At 35.3% G+C, this 25,312-nt stretch overlaps 1 protein-coding gene across 3 annotated transcripts in view; it reads right to left on the reverse strand.

Moving 5' to 3' along the window:
* The window catches only part of ALS2 (alsin Rho guanine nucleotide exchange factor ALS2), a 69,793-nt gene that overhangs the window by 5,056 nt on the left and 39,425 nt on the right, over positions 1-25,312 (reverse strand). For 2 of the 3 annotated variants that reach the window (XM_038585375.1, XM_038585376.1), the window contains exons 13-30: positions 23,277-23,439; positions 19,486-19,617; positions 18,931-19,059; positions 18,505-18,575; positions 18,030-18,096; positions 17,486-17,688; positions 17,313-17,378; positions 16,154-16,252; positions 15,417-15,581; positions 14,185-14,296; positions 13,899-13,976; positions 10,302-10,435; positions 9,242-9,409; positions 5,253-5,370; positions 4,321-4,478; positions 2,141-2,263; positions 1,008-1,184; positions 114-159 (exon numbers count right to left, since the gene is read on the reverse strand). In XM_038585375.1, the coding sequence (XP_038441303.1) occupies positions 114-159; positions 1,008-1,184; positions 2,141-2,263; positions 4,321-4,478; positions 5,253-5,370; positions 9,242-9,409; positions 10,302-10,435; positions 13,899-13,976; positions 14,185-14,296; positions 15,417-15,581; positions 16,154-16,252; positions 17,313-17,378; positions 17,486-17,688; positions 18,030-18,096; positions 18,505-18,575; positions 18,931-19,059; positions 19,486-19,617; positions 23,277-23,439 (2,209 nt within the window). The remainder of the gene's footprint in view (positions 1-113; positions 160-1,007; positions 1,185-2,140; positions 2,264-4,320; positions 4,479-5,252; positions 5,371-9,241; positions 9,410-10,301; positions 10,436-13,898; positions 13,977-14,184; positions 14,297-15,416; positions 15,582-16,153; positions 16,253-17,312; positions 17,379-17,485; positions 17,689-18,029; positions 18,097-18,504; positions 18,576-18,930; positions 19,060-19,485; positions 19,618-23,276; positions 23,440-25,312) is intronic. The other variant, XM_038585377.1, reaches the window with a different exon arrangement.

The raw sequence follows: 25,312 nt of genomic DNA on the forward strand, positions 1-25,312 counted from the left end.
AGTAGCTCATACTCGGCTACTATTCTACCAAAGTAAAATGGAATTTTTTTGCTATCCCAAATACCCTACATCAAAGAAAGCATATTTGCTGAGGAAACTAAAATCTACTATACCTTTTTATTCTCTCCAAGGATTGACAAGGTCACTGGCCAAAATTTCCTACAATGGAATCCACACACTGTTAATACAAATTGTTACTTATGATAGATTAATCCCTATAAAAACAGTTGATGGCTGGCTATCTTGCCTTCCCTGTCCCCATTTAAAATAACTGTTCCACAGATGAAGTTCTAATAAATCTTCCAGAAGTCATTTAAGAGTTTCTATCATGTTCCTAAGGGTCCATCAATGTATATTACAATACCCCTATATATTACAGATTTCCAAATACTGGCCAAAGTCTTTCCTTCACTTAGTTTTATCTTATTTTTACTGTTACATTATTCCACTGAAAAAATTTACTTTCTGATTAAGGCTTGTTCACTTTTTTTTGACAGCACATATATAATTATTGGGGTGTTGGAGTGACCAGCTTTATCATGGCACCAGAAGGAAGCATAATGTGTTCCCTTGGAATAAGGAGACAAGGCTCTACAACAAAGGGCACATCTAAAACTTTCACATTAGAAATTACAGATACGGAGGAAAGAGAGAGAAGGGAAGGAAGAACATTGAAGACTAAATACAATTCATTTTTTGAAACTGTAAATACATGTATTTTGTTTTAAAGAGCTACAAAATATCAGATAGGATAGCTAATCTATATATATACAAACACACATTTTATACACTCAAAAATAAAACACATGTTCAGAAGAATAACCAAGTTTTACACTCTACTCCAAAAATTCTCAACAAAGATTAAACATTGTGCTGAATAACAGATACACAAATAAGTGAATAAACTGCAAATCATATAGTCTATTAGATATTAAAACACTGAATTCTTGATAATGCTGTATTTTAAATTAAAACCATTTGATTTTACTCGTAACTATTGTACTTACCTCTGCACCCCAAGGAAGCCGAGAAGAGCAATATCTGGCTGCTTATTTAGTCGTAGAACACACTCCCAGTAAATGTCTTCCTCACGATCATTATCCAGGGCATAGAGCATAAACAGTGGTGGGTAGAGCCGAGGTAGTAGTACAGGAAGCAGTAACCCAGAACTTGTTACTACATAACTACAAAATATTGGAGAAGGAAAAACAGTCATATTAAAGTTGAATACAGAAGGGCAGCTGGGTGATTCAGTTGGTTAAGCACCTGCCTTTGGCTCAAGTCATAATCTCAGGGTCCTGGGATGGAGCCTCATGTCAGGCTCCCTGCTCAGCAGGGAGTTCGCTTCTCCCTCTCCCTCCGCCCCTCCCCACTGCTCACACTCTCTTTCTCTCTCTCTCTCTCTCTCTCTCTCTCTCTCGAATAAATAAAATCTTTTAAAATAAAAATAAAATCAAGTTGAATGAATCCTAGAAGTTGAAACAGAATCCTAGAGCTTCAGTTTCTAGAACTGAAAGTAAAGATGGGACATTTGAGTAAAAACACAGTTATGTTATAACAGGGGTGCCTGGGTGGCTCAGTCAGATATTCGGCTCAGGTCATGATCTCAAGGTTGTAAGATACTGCACTTAGCGGGGAGTCAGCTTAAGATTCTCTTCCTCCCCTCATACCCCCCCCTCATGCTCTTTTGCGCTCTCTCTCTCTAAAAAAAAAAAAAAAAAAAAAAAAAAAAAAAGACAGTTATAGCATTATTCTACTTTTATATTTGGAGCTAACATGAAGAACTTACCTATGGCCCCAGAGTTTTATCTTGGACCAACTGTGAATACTTTTCATTAACTCAAAATCTAACAGAAAACATAGTTGGTTTCCATTTTGAAAATTATTCTCTGTGGTTATTCTAGATGAGCATGATGTTACTTTGCTCAGCTGCCTTTGCATCCACTCATTTGTGACTGCACTTCCATGGGGTTTGGCTAATACAACTTAATACAACCTAAAAGGGACCTCAGGGATCACCTAGTCCAATTATATTATCTTAAAAATAAGGAAACTGAGATCTAAGAAAACTTTTCCCTAGGATTCTTTGGATAGGATCACCCACTCTCTTTCTTCACTATTTCTACCCAACTCCATTTACCCTGGCTCTGGTGATTCGGATCTGGAATCTGACTTCCCAGTGCAAAAGGATTTCCTTTCCGTTGGCAGAGGAGCAGAAAGAGGAATTGTGCTGCCCTCTTCAGGAAGCTCAGGAAATAAGAATCTAAGGAATAATATAAAATACAATTATACCTCTAGAATGGCTAAAAAAGAGTAATAATGTATTTCTATTATTTCACCTATTTATATGAAATCAAACTTTATATCAATTAAACATTTTAGTTCCCTAAGATTCTTAAGTGATGCTTCTTACAGGATAAAATTAAGAGTGTAGCTAATGAATAATACCACTAAAAAATCTTCATGTGCTTTTTTTTCTGTCCAGTTATTAAAGAGTGAGAAATTCTGATCCATATGTTTTTCTTACGGACAAATCTCATCTGAAGTCAATTTGTATTGACTTTTCAAGCACAGACCATTATTCTCACAGCATAAACAAATATTAGTTGGAAACTACTTAAATATTCAACACTAAGAAAAAATGAAAATCTAAATAATGTAAAATTTTAATTTAAAAAAAAATTAGGGGATCCCTGGGTGGCGCAGCGGTTTGGCGCCTGCCTTTGGCCCAGGGAGCGATCCTGGACACCCGGGATCGAATCCCATGTCGGGCTCCCGGTGCATGGAGCCTGCTTCTCCCTCTGCCTGTGTCTCTGCCCCCCTCTCTCTCTCTCTCTGTGTGACTATCATAAATAAATAAAAATTTAAAAAATAAATAAATAAATAAAATAAAATTTAAAAAAATTAAAGTTGCTGGCTGTCTGGGTGGCTCCATTGGTTAAGTAGCAGACTCTTGGTTTCAGCTTCAGTCATGATCTCAGGGTCGTGAAATTGAGCCCCACCTCGGGCTCCACCCTGAGTGAGGAGTCTGCTTGTCTATCTCCCTTTCTCACTGCCCCTCTCCCTGCTCTCATTCTCTCTCTCAAATAAATAAATAAAGTCTTTTTAAAAAATTCAAGTTGCTAAAAATTTTTTCCCAATGATCAAGCTGTTAAGTTACTAGGGATTTTTTCCCTAGGTTTTGAATTTGCCCTAGATTTTATCTCTGACCTCTTATATGCAAACAAGTTTATTGTCCTCTTTATTTTTAGACACAAACCTTGACTCTTTAAAGGGGGTTTGCAATCTTCTCTAATTTTTGTAGACACCTTGCCCCTGCCTCTGCCCCTAATTTTATAGTTGGGAAAACTAGAAAGGTCAGAAAGAAAACTTATTATATTCATCTAACGAATATCAAGAGCTGGAACACTCCCAGCCAGTGGTCTTTTTAGTGGATTACACTGCCCTCTCAAAATCTGAGACATTTCTGAGTGCATCTATCAATTTTGAAGCTAATAATTTGAGGAAATTTTCTGGGACAAATTCATGAATTTTTGTATAATGATCTTATTAAAGTATTTACTTGGCTTAAGCTCAATGAAAGATCTTGAATTTCACAAATTCCAAATTTTCTACCTGAAATTCTCTTTCCAAAGAAGTTCTACTTGCTTGCTTTCTCACTTCTTTCAAAGTCTCTGCTCAGATATTACCTTATTATTATTAGTCAGGCCTCCTGAACCTTCTGTTTAAAATAGCAGCTTCTTATCTCCAGCCCTATCCTTTGTCACACTTACCATCAGCTGACATACTATATATTTTATTTAGTCTATCCTCACTAGAATGAAAGCCTGAGAATACACACAGTTCCTTGATGATTAATGATGTTAAGCATTCTTTCAGGTATCTGGTAGTCGTCTCTATCTCTTCTTTGGGTAGTTGTCTATTCTGGTCCTCTGTCCATTTTAAATCAGATTACTAGTGTTTGTTTTTTTTTAATTTTGAATATATAAGTTCTTTATATATTTTGGTTATTAACTCCTTGTCAGATATATCATTTGCCAATACATTCTCCCACGTGATAGGTTGCCTTTTTGTTTTGTTGATGGTTTTCTTTGCTGTGTTTATTGCATAAAGTAAAAATCCACATGTTTTTGTTATTTAATCTACTTAAGAATCTGTGGCACAAAATCCTTTTCTTGAGGAATAATTTCTGTGATTAAGAGGAATCTGAATGATTCTTCACAAAGTTGTAATCTCTAGATTCAGGATGAAGACACCCTAAGCATTAGTAATAAAGCAGTACTCCAGAGCTTGCAGACTTCAATGAGAAAGATCGCCTACCTCACCAGCTGGAAAATTCGCTTAAGGTAAGATTTAATCTCTTTCACAGCCTCCTGCAATAGCCGGCGATTGGCTCCTACACCCACATATGTCATTCTATAAACTGCAACCAGTGTCTCCACAAGCCTGCCCAGGGGGTGCAGAGGAGTGTCACATGCCTGAACAGGAAGAGGATCAATGAAGTCAGTCAATGACTAACAGCAGAAACAACCAATAAATAATAAAACAATTTCATAAATGATAAATAATTTTAAAACTGCAGGCGTCAACTTTTGGATCAGGAAAATTCAAATATTTATAGTTTTTCTTAAAGTGTTGAGTCCATCCAAATTATATTGAATAGGAGTTCCTAATATAAATCAAAGAATCCTTTTAGCATCTTGGGAAAATAGCTTTGGATACAGTGATAAATATAATTAAACTATAAACTTCATTAAAAAATAGGAGAGATTACCCTTGAGCAAACTGAATAATGATAGTTGGTTATGCTCTAATACGGTCCCTCTTCAGTTCCCTTGATTTCTCTTAATACTGCTTCCTGCAACCCCATGTCAATGCATATCATACTTTATAGCTAATACGATAGGGTTTGAAAGGAAGCAAAGAGTATAACCATGGGGCGAGGGCACCATGCTTTATTTATACAATCTCTAGTTTGCTAATTAATATTGCTAACAAAAAGCCATCTTAAACTTTGACCCTTGTTCTTAAGAATCCCCTTGAGCACTTTATAAAACTTAAAAAGTTCCATCATCATGATAGGGCAATATTCATGTGGAAATGTGCTTTAGTAGTCAGAGAATTAACCAAAGCAATGCTCTGAAAACAAAAATAAGATTAGAGTACCTACCAATAAGCTGTGAGCAAATATGAATGATATATTGTAGTAGCTGCATCATTAATTCACAAGACCATAGTAATTCTGACTCTACCTTTATTAAATATTTCTTGATGTCATCATATTTCTCTACCGAGAAAGCACCAACATGCTGAGGAATGAATTCCAAACTCTCTAGTGTCTGAGTCTGTGAACGACTTAATGTCTCTGGACTGTAACAAGACAAAAGAAAGCCCATGATGTATTTCCTATCAAGAAAGCAAGATAACTGTCATGTGCGCATGAAATACTGTTATCAAGTAAGGATGAAATGGAGTACCCAGCACAATGTTGGCCCAAATGAGCTCATAATTGGTAACTGACCTATTAGATTTTTTCTAACAGTCATCCCAATGCCATTTAATGTTAATTCATACCAACTAAAATTAATTAACAAAGATTTTGCTTCAATATCAACAATGGTGTAAGGAGATACTACAATGTTAGCCTGAAGAGAAAACTGGTGGCAGGCTTGTTAGTGATGAGAAAAATGGAACAGAAGAGAATGGAAGCCAAAGGAAAAATGAAAACACACGAAAAGGGCAGAGGAAGAAGAGAAATGAGCTCAAATAAGGAGATAATGAGAACACTACAACCAATGGTGAGGTAAGCACATTTGTGGGTAAAGGGAAGCTTTGGATGAAAAGGCCATGATAAAACACATGCTTAGTAAGCAACAGATATTTTTCGCATTGTTATTAGATTATAACCAATTAGCAATGGTACACAATTGTTATTATTACATTATGGTAGATAAATAAGACCCCTGTGGTTGCAACATGTCTTATTATATAAAAGTTCATTGACTCCCATTTCTTGGAAAACACCCAACAGTTAACCAAGATTAACTAAAGGACCAAAGTCTCCATATTTAAACTGAAAGGCTCTATCAGTGAAGGCTGCCCATCTGCATCACACACAAGGGAAAGTCCATAGCTTTAAACAATCCTAGGAGTTTTCCTTTCTTCTACTAAGAGAAAGGCTGTAAGGTAAAAATCATGAACTTCATGAATGAAACATGATAATTCCTGTTTATCCTAAATATAGGGGGAAGAAAAACAAACAAACTTCTTTTTATACAGCAGGGATTATCAGGTTCTTTGGGTCCAAATGCCAAGCAATGCTTGTGGGAGTTACTGGTCAAATTAAAGAATAAATAAATAAGCAGAAAAGTAGAGAAGAGTAAAGAACAGGGGGAAAAATAAAGAAAAAGAAAAAAGGAAACGAAGAGGTACATCTGTAATTTTTCTTTCAGTACTTCAAAATTGTTGTACCACTTCCTTTTGGTCTCCAGAGGATGCTGATGACAAATATGCAAGCAGTTGAGTCTCCAGAGGATGCTGATGACAAATATGCAAGCAGTTGAAGGGCAGTTTCCCTCTATGTAATGCCTCTTTTTTCTTTAGTTGCTTTCCAGATTTTGTCTTTCAATTTGACTATGAGGTGTTTGTACAAAGGTATCTTTTTTTCAGGATGCAGTCTGCTCAGTTTCTTGAATCTGCACATTTGTCTTTTACCACATTTGGCAAGCTTTCAACCATTATTTCTTCAAATACTTTTTTTATCCCCATAATTTTTCTCCTCTCCTTCTGGGATTCCAAGGACACAAATATTAAACTCTCAGGTCCTTAGAGTTCTGTTCCTTTATTTTCTCCCCATGTATTTTCTTCTTATTATTCAGTTTAATAACGCCTATTACTCTATTCTCAAGTTCACTGACTCTTCTGCTGTCTGCTTATTCTGTTACTGAGCTCACCCAGTGATTTTATTTTGGTTATTAGATTTCTTAATTCTAAAATTTTGATTTGGATCTTCTTTACAACTTTTTTCTTTGCTGATACTTTCAATTTTAATAGTTGTTCCAAGGGTGTTTGTGATTGCTCATTTGAGCATTTTTATAATAGCTCCTTTAAAATTCTTGTCAAAAATTTAAAATTTATGCTGGGAAGTCATTGGTATCTATTAATTGTCTTTCACAAAATGAGTTGGTGGTTCTTTGATTGCCAAGTAATTTAGGTTTATATTCTGGACATTTTTTAGTATTATGACACTTTGGGTCTTGTTTATATCCTATGAAGAATATTGATAGGCTAGGGGAAAGGAGGGAAAAAATAAAATAAGACAAAATCAGAGGGCAGCCTGGGTGGCTCAGTGGTTTAGCACCACCTTCGGCCCAGGGCATCGAGTCCTGGAGACCTGGGATCGAGTCCCATGTTGGGCTCCCTGCATGGAGCCTGCTTCTCCTTCTGCCTGTGTCTCTGCCTCTCTCTCTGTTTCTCATGAATAAAGAAATAAAATCTTAAAAAAAAAAAAAAGAAAGACAAAATCAGAGAGGGAGACACACAAACCATAAGAGACTCTTAACTACAAGGAACAAACTGTGGATTGCTAGAGGAGGGGTGTGTGGGGCAGTGGGGTAACTGAATGATGGGCACTAAGGAGGGCACATGATGTGATGTAATGAGCACTGGGTGTTATATGCAACTGATGAATCCCTGAACTCTAAATCTGAAACTAATAATACACTATGTTAATTGAATTAAAAGAAAAAAAACATTGATAGGCATAGCAGAGTAAACATCTGCTTCCTAAAAGTTCCCTATAGTGATATGAAATATTCCTTAACTAATAAGGGTATTTTGCTGTCCACAGAGTAGGCTAACAATGTGATTTATTCTCAATATCTGCTTTCCTTCTGGGACTGTGGAATTCTGGTAGTTGCTAAGCACAGAGTGTCTATGTGACCAGCCCTCAATAAAAAACATAGTCCCTTATCGGCTTCCCTGGGCAGAAAGATTGTATATGTGTGGCTGTATTTTACTGCTGGGGGGATAGTGTGCTCTGTGGGACCCCTCACAGATAAGGAAAAAGTACGGGAAGCTTGCACATGAATTCCTCCAGACTCTGCCTGTGTCTTCTCTTATGCCCTGGCTGTAGATCCTCACTGTGTTGCTGTAGTAACTCTTATCTGGATGACTTTGAGTCTTGTGAGTCCCTCTAGCGGAAAACTGAACATGTCGGCACTCTCGGGAGCCTCTGAAATGGCTGATATTTGTTTCAGCTTTCTGTGGGCTGTGGTTTCAATGTCTGTTCACTTTGCAAAACCTTTGCAGTCCTATTTAGGTCTGTCTGTGAGCAGATCCCTCAGTGGTCGGTCTGGGACCTGAGTGGAAGTCAACCTATTAGCTCAGTCCTCAAAGTGTTAGGTTAGATATGCTAATTAGGACCAAACCCACACATGTGCAAGTCTAGGCTGAGCCCAGGGGTTCATAATAAACCTTACATGGCTGTTTTCTAGAGTTCTTCTCTATTACCTCCCCTTGCATTTCCTGGATCCCCTGTTAGATCCTCAGGTCAGAAACTGTCCACTTCTGTGAACATGTCACATGGAGGGGTGGGAGGATAGAGAGGCTAAAAAAGCAATGGGGTTTGGCTATGACAACCTAAAGATCCAAGACAGAAAGGAGTTTCCACTCCTCCAGGAGTTTTTCCTGTTCCTGGCTGCTCTAGCAAATGCCACTGTCACCCCTGCTACAGAAGTACCTGGAGGCTGGAACATGAGAAAATGAAGGAAAACAAGAGAAAGAACACAGTGTATCTCCTCTACTCTATCTGAGCTTCAAGAGTCTCTTTTTTGCATCTTGAGCCAGAAGCAGAGGGTTATTCCTGAAGCTCTATTTACCACAGTGCTGACTTCAAGGTTTTAGATTATACTGAATTTAGGCTGAGTTAAAAAGTTAAAAAACTCACTACGGAAAAAACAACTCATAACTGGTCTGATGATACTCTGAATTCAGGTGTTCTTCCTCAATACTCTAGCTGGTATTTTCTTTGCAGAACAGCTGTTCATATATTCTCCCTGGATTTTATAGTTGAGTTCAGTAGAAGATAAAGGGAGGCATACTTTATCCATATTACCCAGAAACAGAAGTACATCATGACTTTTAAACTCTATTTTTAAGTTAAATGCGGCAAGCCTTGACTACTTCTCAAGTTTTAACTTCCTATAATACTCTGCCCTACGCTAGGCAGGCATTCACCCACCTGTCTCTGTGTTGGCGCCGATTGGTGGTCAGGGCCACAGCAATATTGTCCCATGCTTTCCAAACTTCCCCTTGGCCTGGGTTCTCACAGCCCAGTTGATGCCAACATTCATCAAATACTGCTTTCCACTTTTCATCAGCAGACACTGCCAGGTTTCCCAGCTTCCTGCTAATGAAGTCACATTAAGCTTTTATTAATCACTTCTTTTGTGCAAAAATCTTGAAGAACAGAAACTTTCTATTATACAACTAGGAATGGTTCTGTAACAAAACTGCCTAGGCTGGCAATGGTTCTATTTTATAAACACTGAATGAAAACTTTAAAGAACTGACTTTTAGCTACTTAATGTTGATCAGATACTAAAGTGTAAAAATGGTTAAGTATGAGGCACATTAGAATTGACTGCTTTCTACATTTTCACACAATTGATTTTGTAAAATTGATTCCTGTTAAAACAAGGACTTCCTGTACTTTGCACATCTCATAATAAGTATAAAATGCATTATATACTGGGTTCTAAAAATATATCAAGCATCCAACAGAATAAAGAATTGGAGAAGCTACCAAAATACAAAGCAAAACTAATGCTGGAATCAATAAAGGAAAATAGATATATGCCAAAAACATGGAGGAAGAACAAGATACACTTAGAGATACAGATTTTGTTTTCTTCTCCACATATGTAGAGTATACACTTCTCCGTGTGTGTGTGTGCTTGGTCTTTACTTCTCAAAATCAAGTTGTATAGGGATTCCATTTAAGAATGCTCTCTTTCAATCAATTTGGATATCTGCATCACTAACCGTAAAATTACACTCCCACATAGAACTTTTATTTTAAACATCTATGATCTGAGGCTATAACCAAGAGAATAGGTTTAGCTATCTATAATAGCATCAGTTGGCAATACGAGGAAGTTACACTTTGTTAAAATATGACTTTAAAAATTTCTTCTGCATTAAAAAAATTGTTCCGTATTTAAAATATTAATCAGCTTTGATAAAAGCAAGACAGCTCAAAACATTTAATAATTAATCCACAATTAACACAGGTTACTCACAAAACTTTGGGTCTGTCTTTATCACTCTCATACAGACTAGGCTTGAAGTAGGTTCCTGTGATTTTTATACCAGATCCCCATTCTCCACTAAAATAACCTTCAATGTAATCTCCATTTGGCATAGTCAGTGTTCCCTAGGTAAAGTTAAAGAAAATGTCAAATTTAGAGGAAGTATTTCCAATTTAAAAATCAAAAGAAAAAAGCACCAAATGATTAATATTTTCCCATTTTAACTCTTTACCAGTCCCCAATTCTCTAAAAAAAGAAAAAAAAGTGTACATGCATGTGAAAAAAGATTGAATAAAAATAATCCATAGATAAAAGAAAAAAATAACTGAAAAAATATTATCAACTGAATGAAATGAACACACAACTTATCCAAATTTATCCAATTTAGTGCCCAGAGACAAATTTATAACTATAAATGTCTATATTAGAAAATAAGAAAGCCCTCAAATCAGTAATCTAAAATTCTACCTTACAAAATTAGAAAACGAGGAGCAAATAAACCCAAATCAAGAAGGAAGAAGATAATAAACATCAGAAGAAATCAGTGAGATTTTAAAACAGAAAAATCAACGAAACCAAAAACTGCCTCTGAAAAGATACACAAAATTGTTATTTAACTAGATTAATCAAGAAAAAAAGGAGATATAAAATTATAAAATAAAAAATGAAACGGAATATTAATCTTTTTTAATAGATTTTATTTATTTATTCATGAGAGACAAAGAGAGAGAGAGAGAGAGAGAGAGAGGGGCAGAGTCACGGACAGAGGGAGAAGCAGGATCCATGCAGGGAGCCCAACGTGGGACTTGATCCCAGGTCTCCAGGATCAGGCCCTGGGTTGAAGGCGGTGCTAAACCGCTGAGCCACCCGGGCTGCCCGGAATATTAGAGTAATCTTAAAGAAATTTAAAAGGTCAAGGGAATACTAAGAGAACATTATACCAACAAATCTGATAACTTCAATACAACAAAAAAATTCCTAGAAAGAACCAAGTTATCAAACTGACTTGAGAAGAAATGAAATCTCAATACAAGGAAATTAAATTAAAAACTAAAAATAGGGGCGCCTGGATGACTCTGTTGGTTAAGCGTCTGCCTTCAGCTCAAGTAATGATCCCAGAGTCCTGAGACAGAGCCCTGCATTGGGTTCTCTGCTCAGCAGGGAGCCTGCTTCTTCTCCCTCTCCCTCTGCCTGCCACTCTGCCTACTTGTGCTCTGTCAAATAAATAAATAAATCTTAAAAAAAAAAAAAAAAGAAATCTTAAGAAATACACACACACCCCCCATACCAAACCCCTAGCAGAATAAATGAGTTCAGTAAGGTTTCAGGATACAAGAACAAAACACATAAATCAATTGTATTTTTATATAATTGCAATGAACAATCCAAAAATTAAAATTAAAAAAAATTCTCTTTACAATAGCATTAAAAAGAACGCTTAGGAACAAATTTAACCAAACCTATGCAAGAGATACACACTGAAAACTATAAACGTTGTTGACAGAAATTAAAGAAGATCTAAATAAATGGAGATATGTTCCATGTTCATGGATTGGAAGATTCAGGATTATTAAAAATGGCATTTCTCCCCAAATTGATCTATAAATTCAACACAATTCCTATCAAAACCTTAGTAGGCTTTTTGCAAATATTAACAAACCAGTCCTAAAATTTATATGAATAGCCAAAATATTTTTAAAAATAACAAAACTGGAAGACTTACACTTTCTGATTTCACAACTTAATAGAAATCTATAGTAATCAAAACAGTGTGGTACTGGCATAGGAGAGACAAGTAGATCACTAGAATACAATTCAGTAGTCAAAAAAAATCACATTTTATGGTGAATTAATTTTAAAAAAGGTGTCAAGAAAATTCAATGGGAAAAGTTGCTCAGGCAATTGGATACCCACATGCAAAACGATCAGTTCAGATTTTTAACCCATACCATATACAAAAGTACCTCAAACTGGGGACGCCTGGGTGGCTCAGTAGTTCAGCGTCTGCCTTCAGCTCAGGGTGTGGTCCTGGAGTCCTGGGATTGAGTCCCACATCAGGCCTCCTGCATGGAGCCTGCTTCTCCCTCTGCCTATGTCTCTGACTCTCTCTCATGTGTCTCTCATGAATAAATAAATAAAATCTTTAAAACAAAAGTACCTCAAAATGAATCACATAACTAAAAATAAGAGCTAAAATTATAAAACTTTTAGAAGAAAAAAATTTTCTAAAAGATTTTATTTACTTGAGAGAGCGTGCACATGTGCACACACAAGCAGAGGGAGGGGCAGAGGGAGAGAGAGACTTTCTAGCAGACTCTGCGCTGATCATGAAGCCTAACATGAGGCTCAACCTCATTACCCTGAGATCATGACCTGAGCCAAAACACAAGAGTCCAATGCTTAATCGACTGAGCCACTCAGGTACCCCAAGAAGAAAATCTTAACAACCTTGAGTTAGGCAAAGATTTTTTAGATATGACATCAAAAGGCTGATTCATAAAAATATTTCTGATGTACTGGACTTTGTTAAAAAGCTTTGGGCTTCAAAAAGCACTAATAGGAAAATAGAATGAGAAGCCACAGACTGCAAGAAAGTATTTGTGAATCCTATATCTGATATAGGACTTATATCCAGAATATATAAAGAACCCTTACAAAGAACCCTTATAAAGAACCCTTTATAGTCTTATAGTAAGACTATAAATAAGCAAATTCTTAAAATGTCAAAATATTTGAAGAGGTGCTTTACCAAAGAAAATCTAGGAATCATTAATTCTTATTATGAAAATATGCTGTGTAATTAGGAAAATGTAAATTAAAACCATGAGATATCATTTCACACTTACTAGAATGACAAAAAGAAAAAACCAGAAAATAAAAAATATACTGGCAAAGTTTTAAAGAAATTAGATTGCTCATACATTGATGATAATGTAAAATGATATAGCCACTCTGGTGAACAGTTGGTAGTTTCTTGATATGTTAAATATCAATTTACCATATAACCCAGCAATTGCACTCCTAAATACTTCCCCAAGAGAAATGAAAACATATGTTCACACAGAAAGTTGTATTCCAATGTTTACAGCAGTATTAATCATAATAGTCTGAAGTCAGAAATAATACCATGCTCATCAACTGGTGAAGGGATAAACCAAATGTGGTTTTAGGATACTATTCAGCAATCAGAAGGAATGAAGTGCTACATAGGCCAAAATATGGGAAAATCTCAAAAACATTAAAGTGTAGGAAACCCCAGAGAAGCCTACATATTATATGATTCCATTTATAAGAAAGAACCTGAAAAGGCAAATCTACAGAGTTATGAAGTCCATTAGAGGTTGTCAGGGCCTAGTGGTAAAAAAGGGGAGTGACTGCAAATGCTCAAGAGATGGTGACAAATCTTCTGGATGATGTGAAAGATCTAAAATTGGATTGTGGTGATGGTGTACAACTCTTTATATTTACTAAATGTCACTGAAATGTACTCATAAAACAGGTGAATTTTATGATAAGGTAGCTTTTTTTTTAAAGGTCAAGAAAAAGTTAGTAGATTGTATTAGAGGAAGAAGAAAGTTAGTTTCCAACCTTTCCACTAAGAGTCCAGTCATCTGAAAATTCTCCCTCATATATAGTATCATCTTCAGAAAGTAAAACACCATTTCCCTATGTGAAGAAACAAAATAAAAATCACAAAAGATAAAATGCAAAGCAACTTAAAAGATGTACAGCAATATTCACTCAAAGCCTTACATAATCTTAAAACACAAAATAGTACTAAGAAGGTAGAACATTAATAAAATGATCATTTAAAAGTAAGACCATGGGAGTTTAAAAAAGTCACTAGTAACTACATGCAAAATATTCTGCTCACCATCATTTTATTAAGGTGAAAGTTGCCTTCATAGTATAATCCAAATTGGGTAACTACCACACCATTCCCTTGACATACGTCATCTTGCCACATTCCCATATACTTTTCCCCTCTGTACAGAAATAGGGAAGAAATGAAATGAAAAACTGAGAAGGATGAGATAGAAAAAGACAATTGTAACATGGGAGATTCCAAGCATCACTCATAGGTTAGTATCTGTTCCATTTTTCTGATTAAAATAATTAACTCTGTCTCCTCAAACACGGAGCAATGTGGTAGCAAAAGACATCTGAATACAGAGTAGTAGTAATGTTCTCTCAGGAATTTAATAATACAGACTACCTGACATAGGTCTGTATATACATATTCCATGTATGTCCTTGGTAACTGAAAAAAGGAATGCCAATAATTCAACTCTATAACTTCATTTTAAATGTAATAGGTAGACTCAAATCTATGCATATTTTTTTCTTACCCCAAAATTTACTAACTTAAAAAAAAAAACAAAGGTTTATCATATGAAGTCTCACTCTTCACAAACTCAAATTTAGAGAACTCTTACTAATCTCCACTAAAAGAAAATAAAGTATAAACTGCTTATTAAATAATCATGGAGTTTAGTAATAACATCTGAATATATGAATTTTAAAATCCCACATTATGAAAATAACATGAAGGGGAAAAAAGTATATATTAAGTTCGAAAGCAAATCAGGCTAAATCAAACATGGAGGCAAAAGAAATATATTCCTCCCCAAGGTTTAGTTAATTGAATTTAAGCTTGACTCCCAGGTTGCTGGCATGGTAACAAGTCCCTGACCTAACTGAAAGACCTAAGCAGAAAGGTATTTAGATACTATCCTATGACCCCAAAACGGAATTTCCACTGGCTCTCTCTGATCTTTTATACTCCTATTATCTACAGATTATTTTAAAAGTTCTTCTTTTCATAATAGATTTGGTAACCTCTAAAACACTAAAAGCTTTGTACATGTAGAGCTTTAAGGAAAATGGTACCAATGTTAATTTTGAAAGATCCTGATCTTATAAGAAATAATGTGTTATTTGGTTAATAAGCAAATGGATAAAATGATGCCATACTATGTCTTCTTATTAAAAAATTTCTCAATACTAAGTAAGATGCCTCGCCTTCATAAAAACATTGTAGTTATTGGAGAAGTATAGGAACCTTGTCCTCTCACACTCAACTTTGAGATTAGAAGAATACTGTACCTAGTGATATCATCAAAGACACCATATCCTGCTTTCTTATCCATTACCCACTGGCCAATGAACATACTGGGAGAAGAGGAAGTTAATTTTCCGCTTCGAAGGAGACCATGACCATGACGCATGTTATCTTGAAAACAGCCTTCAAACACTTCACCAGAGGCATAACTGTGGTTACAAAGAATGAAGACCACACACACATTAAATTCTGATGCTCACTTTTACAAAGTTCAAAAAATTCAAAATTATACTCATGTCTCACCGGTAGCTATAATTATTTATTTATATGATTATTTTTCACCAATAAAAATTTTTCATATTTGAGTGAAAGAAGCTTAAAAATTAAAGACATCATGGATAGTATTCTGTGTTAACATGTGGAAAAATGTGTAATAATCCCTCATGGGAAAATGAAAAAATGAGTAATCTCTGAAAGATAGGTTTTATCCATACTGTTTAACAAATAGAAGTTTATAAGAAAGACATTTAGCAGATTCTATAAGAAAGCTATGGTTTCTAAGGTTTGTATAGTTTTGTTGAAAACTAAATAATAACCTAATACTTTCATCTTGTGATAGGTAAAAGTTACCTTTATAAGAAGACTTTCTATACAGTTTTAGTCATAAAGGGAGTAAGTTAAATTTACTTGCTCCTTGAAAATTTTGATTACACAAACATTTAAGTTTATGTGATTCTTTGAAAAAGCAATGGCAGTCCAACAACCTTTCCAATGTTATTACCTATAGACTCCTTGACCGCACATTTTTCCTTCTTTCCAATGGCCTACATAATGGTCTTCTTTGTTCAATGCTTTGTTTGGGATTCTGTATTCTCCATATCTACCAAGGAGAATAAAAGACATGAGAAGACGCATTCTGGACATATTCACCTTTCCTATAGTAAAGTAGTAAAGTAAATGTATATGCACTTATAAACATTTTAACAAGGAGAACAGAAAAAGATTACCTATGGAGGAAAGGGGCACATGGGGTCTTGGTTTCAACTGTATCTATTACCTAAGCTATCAGGTAAATTTAGAGCAGTGGGGCCTCAATCTCACTTCACAGCAATTACATGTTTCACCCCAACTTCAATGAAAAACAGAAAACTTGTGTCCTAAGCCTCTCTGCTACTAATTAGCCACATCACCTTGGATAAGTGCCAGTACCCAGCTCTCTCATCCATGTATGGCAGGGTAATAAATGAGATTATCTAAAGTCTCCTCTCATTCTAAAATTCCATTAAAAGGAGATTAAAAGACATCATAAAAATTTACATCATCACATACACAAATCATCTATCAAATTTATATAATAATTTTCATATAGTAAAATAAATTACTTCTCTAAAATGACACAAAATACTTCGTTGGTGTAAGTTTATCATGCAAATATTTTTACAGTATTAGAAAACATGACACCTTTATACAAAAGTAACGTCACTTGAGTACCATTAGGATAATATATTGTCTAGAAGAATTCTCCTTTAGCATATCACAGAAATTAAAGATGACTTAACACTACTGAAAGGAAAATTTTTCTATGTCCTTTGTGTAAAAGGACACTATTATCTCACCAGTTCACCATCAATATTACCCCAGGTTCTTCACCACTGAGAAATGGAAAGAAAACAGTCCCATTTTAACATACAGAAGGGCTGTGTCACTTGAGGTCACAAGGTTATCAAGGTAAAAGATTCACTCTAGGTAAACCAGGGCTGCATCCTACATTCCCAACCCTCTTCATGATCACACACCTGCACTGCAAGCCCTAGTACACTGCATGCATTTCTAAAAAACAAAACAAAAATCTGTTTGTTTGGAAAATAACTCTCAATACATAATAATGTCATCAGGGGCTAAAGCTGAGTTTACTCTTATGTTTTACACAATCTTCTTACCCATCTTCCAAGCCATTCCTGAACATGCCAGAATACATCTTTCCATCAGGCCATTTCAAAACCCCTCTGGAATGCATAAGCAAAAAAATAATACAGATCAATGAATGTTTCAGATAACCAATACTTTTTCAGTATTGAATCAGATCCCACACATAAATTTTAAACATTTTCACCTGCCATGAGGCTTCCCTGAAAGCCAGCGTCCATCATAGGTTGCATCTTTTAGGCGAGGATCCTTATAGAAAGTATACTTGGCACTGCGTGAAATGGGTGGTTCCTGCCTCTGAATACTGCTGCCACTTCCATAAGGTGGAAGATCAGCTGTCCCCCTCAAAGCCTGATCCACAGCTTGGCTTATAGCCCGAAGCCACTTAGTCTAGGAACAAAAAGTAAATGTCAATAAGCCTAAGGCAACAACTCATCAAGCACTGCTTTAAATCCTGATAGCTTTCCTTGCTGTGAATAATTTTTCTGTCTCCTAATGCTTTTCTTATTGACTAAGGCTGACTGGCTCTTGGAATTCCCTTCTGTACGTTTAAAACTATATCACATTTTAAAAAAACAAACCAAATCCATAGTCTTGGTTTAATACTTACCAGACATAATTATGGATCATTAGCCAAGCAAAAACAATTTTTATCTTTTCTTTCCTAGCATAAGAGATATGAGTAGCCAGGCCAAAAAAATAAATATATATATATATCATAATGGACTAACCTTTTCCTGGGGTGTTGATGAAATGAGAGTGAACTGCTCCTCAGGTGTAGTTATCTTTAAGCCATTCCTAAAACAGTCACAGAATAAATATCAGTAGGTATGACAACATGTCATTATAGTATCACTCCTCAAATATGAAAAGTAACTTGTTTACTTCAAGAGGAGCAGAAGTCAATTAATTATAAATGTAGACATGTTCTAGGTTTGGTTCTCAGAGTAGGAGACAGAAAGGACACAGAGTTTCTTTGCTCTGTGTTGAATAATGTGGATGTGAGCAATGAAGAAGCCCTCCACCACTTATCATGATCAGCCATGATCTTCACAACAGTCCATTTTACTATCTATAGGCTGTGAAGATGAGCCTCATTATGCAGAATGGGGAGATCTCCTGAGCTTTTTTTCACATCTAAGGAAACTACCTACGTAGCACAGGGAGAAAATTAGTGTGAGGGTCAGGGAAGGGGGACACACTTACACACCACCAGCTTCTTCAGAAAGTGGCTCTGCCCATAGTGTGGCCAAAGGGAAAACATGATGTGTGGAGAACTGAAAGAAAGAACGTGAAGACACATCTGAGAAAGCTCATGTAGGCCCTAGGGTCTCTACTACAATATATAACCCCTTTCAAATGGTTAAGTCCACATGGGTGCCACCATCTCAATCACACAGTCCCCATAACATAGCTAATCCCAGTGGGTCTTGCCATCTCTGCTACGAGAACCCTTCACATGGCTCATATTCACTTTCAATCTGGAAACCAGAAAAGCTCCCTGAAATTTGATCCATACCACAAATGTAAACTAAACATTCTCTTTTATTTAATAATTTTGGCAAAATCACAATATTTTTAACATAAACTAATGGTTTAATTAACTAAGTAAAGGTTAGAAATCTGGCATACCTGGGCATGGACCAGGGCATCATTAAAGAGAATGAACCAATTCACAGAAAACCTCCCAGCATGCTGCAGAGATAGGGCCCGGTTACTGCTTTCACAGAGCAGTCGACGCTCTGGCTTCCTTAAGGAATCCTAGAATTGAAAACAGATACATAACTGAACCATGAGAATTATCTTAACATGCAAAGAGAAAATGAAAAAAGGCAACAAATCATGTTTAGGAGAATTTGTCGCTCATAGCTTAGCTTGGTGTTAAAACTAAAGTTAGACAGGATCTGAGCATTTAATAAAAGTGCTGAAAGGAAATTAAGAAAAAGACAGAAGTGAACAAAAGGTGGTATGTGTTCGGAGGATTCCTAGAAACGAGGGTAGGTGTTGAGATTTAGAGCATCTATTGTGTGGTCCTTAAACCACCCTTAGAAAAGGGCTCATTAAAAGCATTATCATAAACAAATGAGGAAAATAAATAAATAAACAAATGAGGAATAGAGAAAATTATGACAGTTGTTATGGATATGCCTGCTGTTTGCTGGGGTAATGACTATTGGCATGGTTTACCGTCATTTTCCCAGGAAAGGTCTTCCAGAAGCCCAGGGTGTATTCAGCTTCCTTCCTTTTCCTGCCGAGATGGAGAGCAAGACACTCATAACAAGAACTGGAATCCTGCAGTTTCTGGTATTCTGGAGATGTCTGAAAGCCAATAATTAAGGGAGCAGGGGAGAGAAAAAGAATATAAAACAATTGTCCAGAATCTGTAGCCTCAGTGTGGTATATATACACAGTATTAAATTTAGGGAAGAAATCCAAATGAAGAACAGACATGGTGCACTAGAGGGGGCTGAGCAGAAAGAAGATTGGTTCCAAAAAATTCTAGTATATACACGTACATATAAAACAGAGGAATAACTCCAGGGGAAAGAAACAAACACTGGCAGTTATCAGTGAGGAAAGCAGGAGAAACTCATGATAGGGTAGGAATTCTCAAATGTTTGGCCTATGTTTACTTATGTGGGTTTATCTATTGATATTTGACCATATTAGAAAATAAAGTTGAAAAATAAAATCCTTATTAACTCACTTCAAATACAATAGTTTAAATGAAAAATAACTTTATTTTCCAAATAACAAAATGCTTCATATGAAAAGTAGCATGGTTCTATAGTTTTTCAAATCTCTTGCATATAATCTGTTGGTTGAAATATATGCAGAAAATCTTGCTATATAAGGATACATAATTGGAAAGGGAGGATTATTCTAATAGCCATTTCAAATAATAGTGAATATTCTTTGAAACTAAACCAAAAGTTCTTAAGTGGTAGATTCTTAAAAGTAGCTGAAATGTGGAATCCGAAATTACATTAATCAAACTTTTGTACTCCATTACATTAAATCCACCAGTCTATCTTACACTTTGAATAGATCTTTTACCTCTGCATGTGGATTAGATATCTGGAAAAATACTGGTTCATGTAGTTATACAGACCTTCCAAATGTTGATACATCTTATTATACACCATCAAAAGCTCCATGTTAATATTATCACCAATCTCATCAGGAAAAAATTGTTAAGTACTGGGAAACCACCAAACTCAACAGTGATACATACATGTTTCCCACATTTTACTGTTTTGCTTCAGAGTTCAGATTTTATCATCGGCAACAAATACTGTCAGTTGTTCTCTTTGAAGTGATATAGGTTCATTTACTCATTTTTGAGAAAATATCTGCCTAATACTCAAATATGAATAAACATGGTTATGTGTCAATTGTTGTTTCAAGTTAAAAAAAAAAAGTAGCTCTCAACCCAAACAATACTAATCTTATGCTTTTTCTTGAAAAACCTCCAACTTTAGTGTGCGGCAGAGCTACTTTGTGTACTTCCATTCCATCACACCAAATATTAAAAAGATATATACTTCTATGTGTGGTGATGGATGATAACAAGATTTATTCTGGGTGATCATATCACAATAATTACATCTATTAGGTTCAACACTTGAAAATAATATAATGTAACATGTCAATTATACCTAAAAAAAAAAAAAGATGTATACTCAGTGGTTGAAGTTAAATAAAATTAACAACTTTTGCTGTGTCATCAAAATAATTTCTAAGTTAAACCAGCATATTTTTACTTATTTTGTTTTTTAACTGCAAGTGCAGGGCAGCAAAGAACACAATGACTGTGAGTATAGTTTGGTGCCACCGCCTTGATTCATGCTAAGGAGCCAGCAGGTTTGTCCATCTTTACTTTTGCAAATTGGTGCAAAAGACATACCATGGAAAAGCAAATGTCTTAATATTGTCCTGAAAACAGTCTGATTTTGTGAGCCCTCTGAAAGGGTCTTTAGAATCCCCAGAGATTTGTGGACCAAGTCTGGAGAACCAACCAGGGAACAGGTTATTATTATTATGCTAGGTGGAAAGTGAGTAGATGGTGAAACGAAAGGATGATCCCTCACATTCAAGAGTAATTACTTTATATTCCACAATTCTTAATGATTCATACTCATTTTTTCCATTCATTAAAAAACATTTAATGTACTATGTACAGAATATTCTGCTGAGTGTCAGGGATAAAAAAATAAGTAAGGCACAATCATTGTCTTCTGGGAGCTTAAAACAAGGCAGAAAAGAGAAAAACATACAACATACCCGAATAATGCAATGGGTTTTGTTAATAGGCTATCTATCAGAAAAGACAATATAAAGTGGTTAAAAGAACAGACTCTGGAGCCCTTGAATATAAGTTTTAGCTTGACCAATTCTTAATCGTGCCTCAACTCTTTCATCTGTAGAAAGGGGATCATAATAATATCTATTTCACAGGGTTGACATGAGGGTTAAATAAATACATATAACATGCTTAGTACCTGGCACATGGAATGCATTTAGTAAATATTAGGTATTATTTTTATCTAGAGAAATTTATATGTATATATGATGTCTGAGATATACCTGAGACTTAGTACATAACAATTTAGTTTTGGAACATGACCATGTATTTTGAAAAAATTTCCACAGATGATTTTGATCCCCACTCCTGGGGATCATGATAAGAGAATAATGGAGAAAGACAATACTAACAAAGCGCAGAGAAAAGAGTCACTAATTTTTCAAAGATGAAAAGAGGAGGGAATATGGTATAGTCAGAGAGGGCTTCATTTTAATGATAAAATGACTTTTGACCCAGGCCTTGAAATTTTTCCATAATTAGGATGGCGGTAGAGTATCTCATGAAGGAAATAAAAACATGTATATCCAGGGATCTGAACTAACATGTAAGACACAGGGTAATAGGTAAGGCTAGAAACAAAAGAGGGTATCATACTATAATGGGCCTTAAATGCCAAGCTAAAGAGTCTGTTTTTTACACAGAATTAGGACCCTTCAGACTAGAAACACTGCAATATCAGATTCTCTGAAAGTTCTAAGTTGGTCTAGGAGGGAAGACCTTTGATTGAGGAGACACTGAGATGACATTTCCGTCTCATTGGGTTATTTGTATAGCTCAAACCTTCATTGCTAAAACTACACCAGTTTGAGTTAAATTGAAATCAGACTAAAGAAAAGGTCTATGAGACCACAGTAAAATCAAATATAAAAAGCCCACATCAGTTCCTGGGTCACTCTGGAGACTGCAATCTGTCCAAATAAGGAGGTAAGTTCCATCATTTAAAAGATTCTAAAATAGGAGAGACCCTAGAATTATTATGGTTTCTCTGGAGCCCTTCAGAGTGGAAACAAAATGAACTATATGTTTTAGTACAATTTCAAAGGTAAATGTCTCAGGACTAGTGTACATACACTCATATCCCAGAATGGTACTAATTTTCTAGGACTCCACCTAACTAATTTTATATAGAAAGTGGACCACTTAACATTTGAGAAAATCCTGTAACACTGTGATTTCTCATAGCATATGCTAAGGTGACCTGAATACCTGGCATGAGTCTATCATGAGTCTTGGCCAGGTGGTAACTCCACCGCCTTACACATATCTCATTATACAGAAAGCCAGGGTTTGAAGGAGCTCTGTGTAACTTATACTAGTATGATTCAATAAACTTTGACAATTATTAAGTAAGTAGCGTAACTGGGTCTCAACTTTAGACAGTTTTTTCATAAAATGAATACAACTAATCTTGATAAAATTCAAGAAAAAACTAAATCAAAAGCAAAGAGAAGTAGATTTACCTACAAACTTTCATTTTCTTGAAGAAAAATAATTTAATTAGAAACATATAAACAGTAAATTAGTGGAGTTTGAGATCTTGGGGTAGTATAATCCAAACAACTATAATCCTTGGCTTCCCAAGAGTCCAAATGAGATATTTATGGGAGCTTACCACTTCAAAACAAGTAGCAAGCTTTAGCAAAACTTTTGCATAATTATGAAGTCGTCTGATTGGCAAGAAAAACAGAGTATTCAGTATTTCCATCAATTGGGTGTTTTCATCATTTACTTCTGATAAATCTTGTAATAGCTCCTGGTTTTTATTTAGGAAATCACTAGAGATAGAGGACAAAAAGAGATTTTGTTAGTTTTTTTGATATTGACAAATGCATGATATTCAATAGATATATTGCACTAGATAGATAGTACTTTTTTCAGAATGCACATTTTTTTGGTGCTATGAAAGTAGACAATAAATGCAATGAAATAAGGCATACAATTAAAAGAATTTCCTTGTTTATAAAATAGGATTTCTGCATATAAAGAAGTAGCATATGGTAGCAATAGTAAGAGATGGTTAATCATAAACCGTGCCTTAAATTCTAGGAAATGAATCATGAATCCCAGAGTTTCAGGGAATAACTGGAATCCAGCTGACACCATTACCTGTTAATTTCCAAGCCAAAAGTCACAGCAATAAATGGCAAGACTAATTGCTCTAATCAGCTGTACTAAACAGAAAAATCTGGAGAAACAAAGCTCTTCACTCCAACACAACTGGCATGTAATATTAAAATACTTCTCATTTCTTTCTTTCCTTCACCTAATAAGAATTTATTACAAGAGAGTAATGAAAAGCTGTAGTACTACAATTAACAGGAAACAGTAAAGCTAATCCTATGTGAAGATTTCAATGCTGAGATCATCAAAAACATTTTAAGCTGAAGCCAACATTTAGTTTTCATATTCAGTTTTATATAAGTTCATTACTATAATTTTATTGCAAGTCTTAATGGTGATCAATAACCCACTGAGTCTATGATCAGACGAAAATACTTAAAAAATGTAAAAGAAGAAAAAACATGTGAAAGTAATTAAGAGTTGGTGGGATAGAATAATAATTATCTGTCCCTTCGTAAACAATAATTATATGCCAGGTAATACCCTGAGAACTTAAAAAGCATTACATTATAATTCTTACCTACAAGGCTTCAAATAAGACAATGCCACACAAGACTATAAGCAAGAATGAATCATTTTATAATTCCTTAGAAAACTACAGAATAAAGAAATATTTAACTCAGAAATTATGAAATACTAACTTGGAATGGAAAATATGTAATAATTTCCAGGAACCCAAAAGTTCAATAGCACAAATTGGATTTATAATGCAATTAAAAGATCTGAGAGAGAGTGCCCTGGGGAACATGACCCAGATTTTTATTTATATTTGGCTTGTGTGGATGTTCCTATTTTCTCCTACATGTTCTACTGCTGAGATCAGCTAAGGACACTCATTTAACTCCACAGAAGTGTTCTGCTTTAACCTACTCCTGAGAGATTGAAATAGTAGAGGCTGAACACATAGTTGCTATAACCACATTTCTTCTGGATACGCGGTACTACACCAGAAATGTTCCAACTCTTTTAAGTCCTATTACTTTTCAGAACTCACTCATGTCCTTGCCTGTGGACCTTCCCAAAAAGGCCCTTGTATATTCTCAGGAAAACTGAACCAGGGATGTTCTGCTTATCTTCTTGTGGGAGTTTTAATCTAAAAGTGGCAATACTGCTCTTCCTTACATGGTTACATTTGTATTTGTTACTCAAACATTAATACATTAAAGGTAGAAACAACCCAAGTGTCCATCAACAGATGAATGGATAAACAAAATGTAGACTATACATATAATGGGATAATGCATTCAGCTATGCAATTTTCGTATATGCTACCTTGAAAATATTACACTCAGGGAAATAAACTAGATACAGAAAGACAAATACTATATGATTTCACTTATGTAAGGTACCTAGAATAGGCAAATTCATAAAGACAGAAGTAGAACAGAGGTTACCAGGAGCAAGGGTTAGGAGAAGAAAGAAGTTACTGCTTAATGGGTAGAGAAAGAGTTTTTGTTGGGGATGATTTTTAAAAGTTTTGCGTATAAACAGTGGTAATGGTTTATACAACATGAATGTTCTTGGTGC

Source organism: Canis lupus, chromosome 37, assembly GCF_011100685.1.
Source record: "Canis lupus familiaris isolate Mischka breed German Shepherd chromosome 37, alternate assembly UU_Cfam_GSD_1.0, whole genome shotgun sequence".
NCBI lineage: Eukaryota > Metazoa > Chordata > Mammalia > Carnivora > Canidae > Canis > Canis lupus.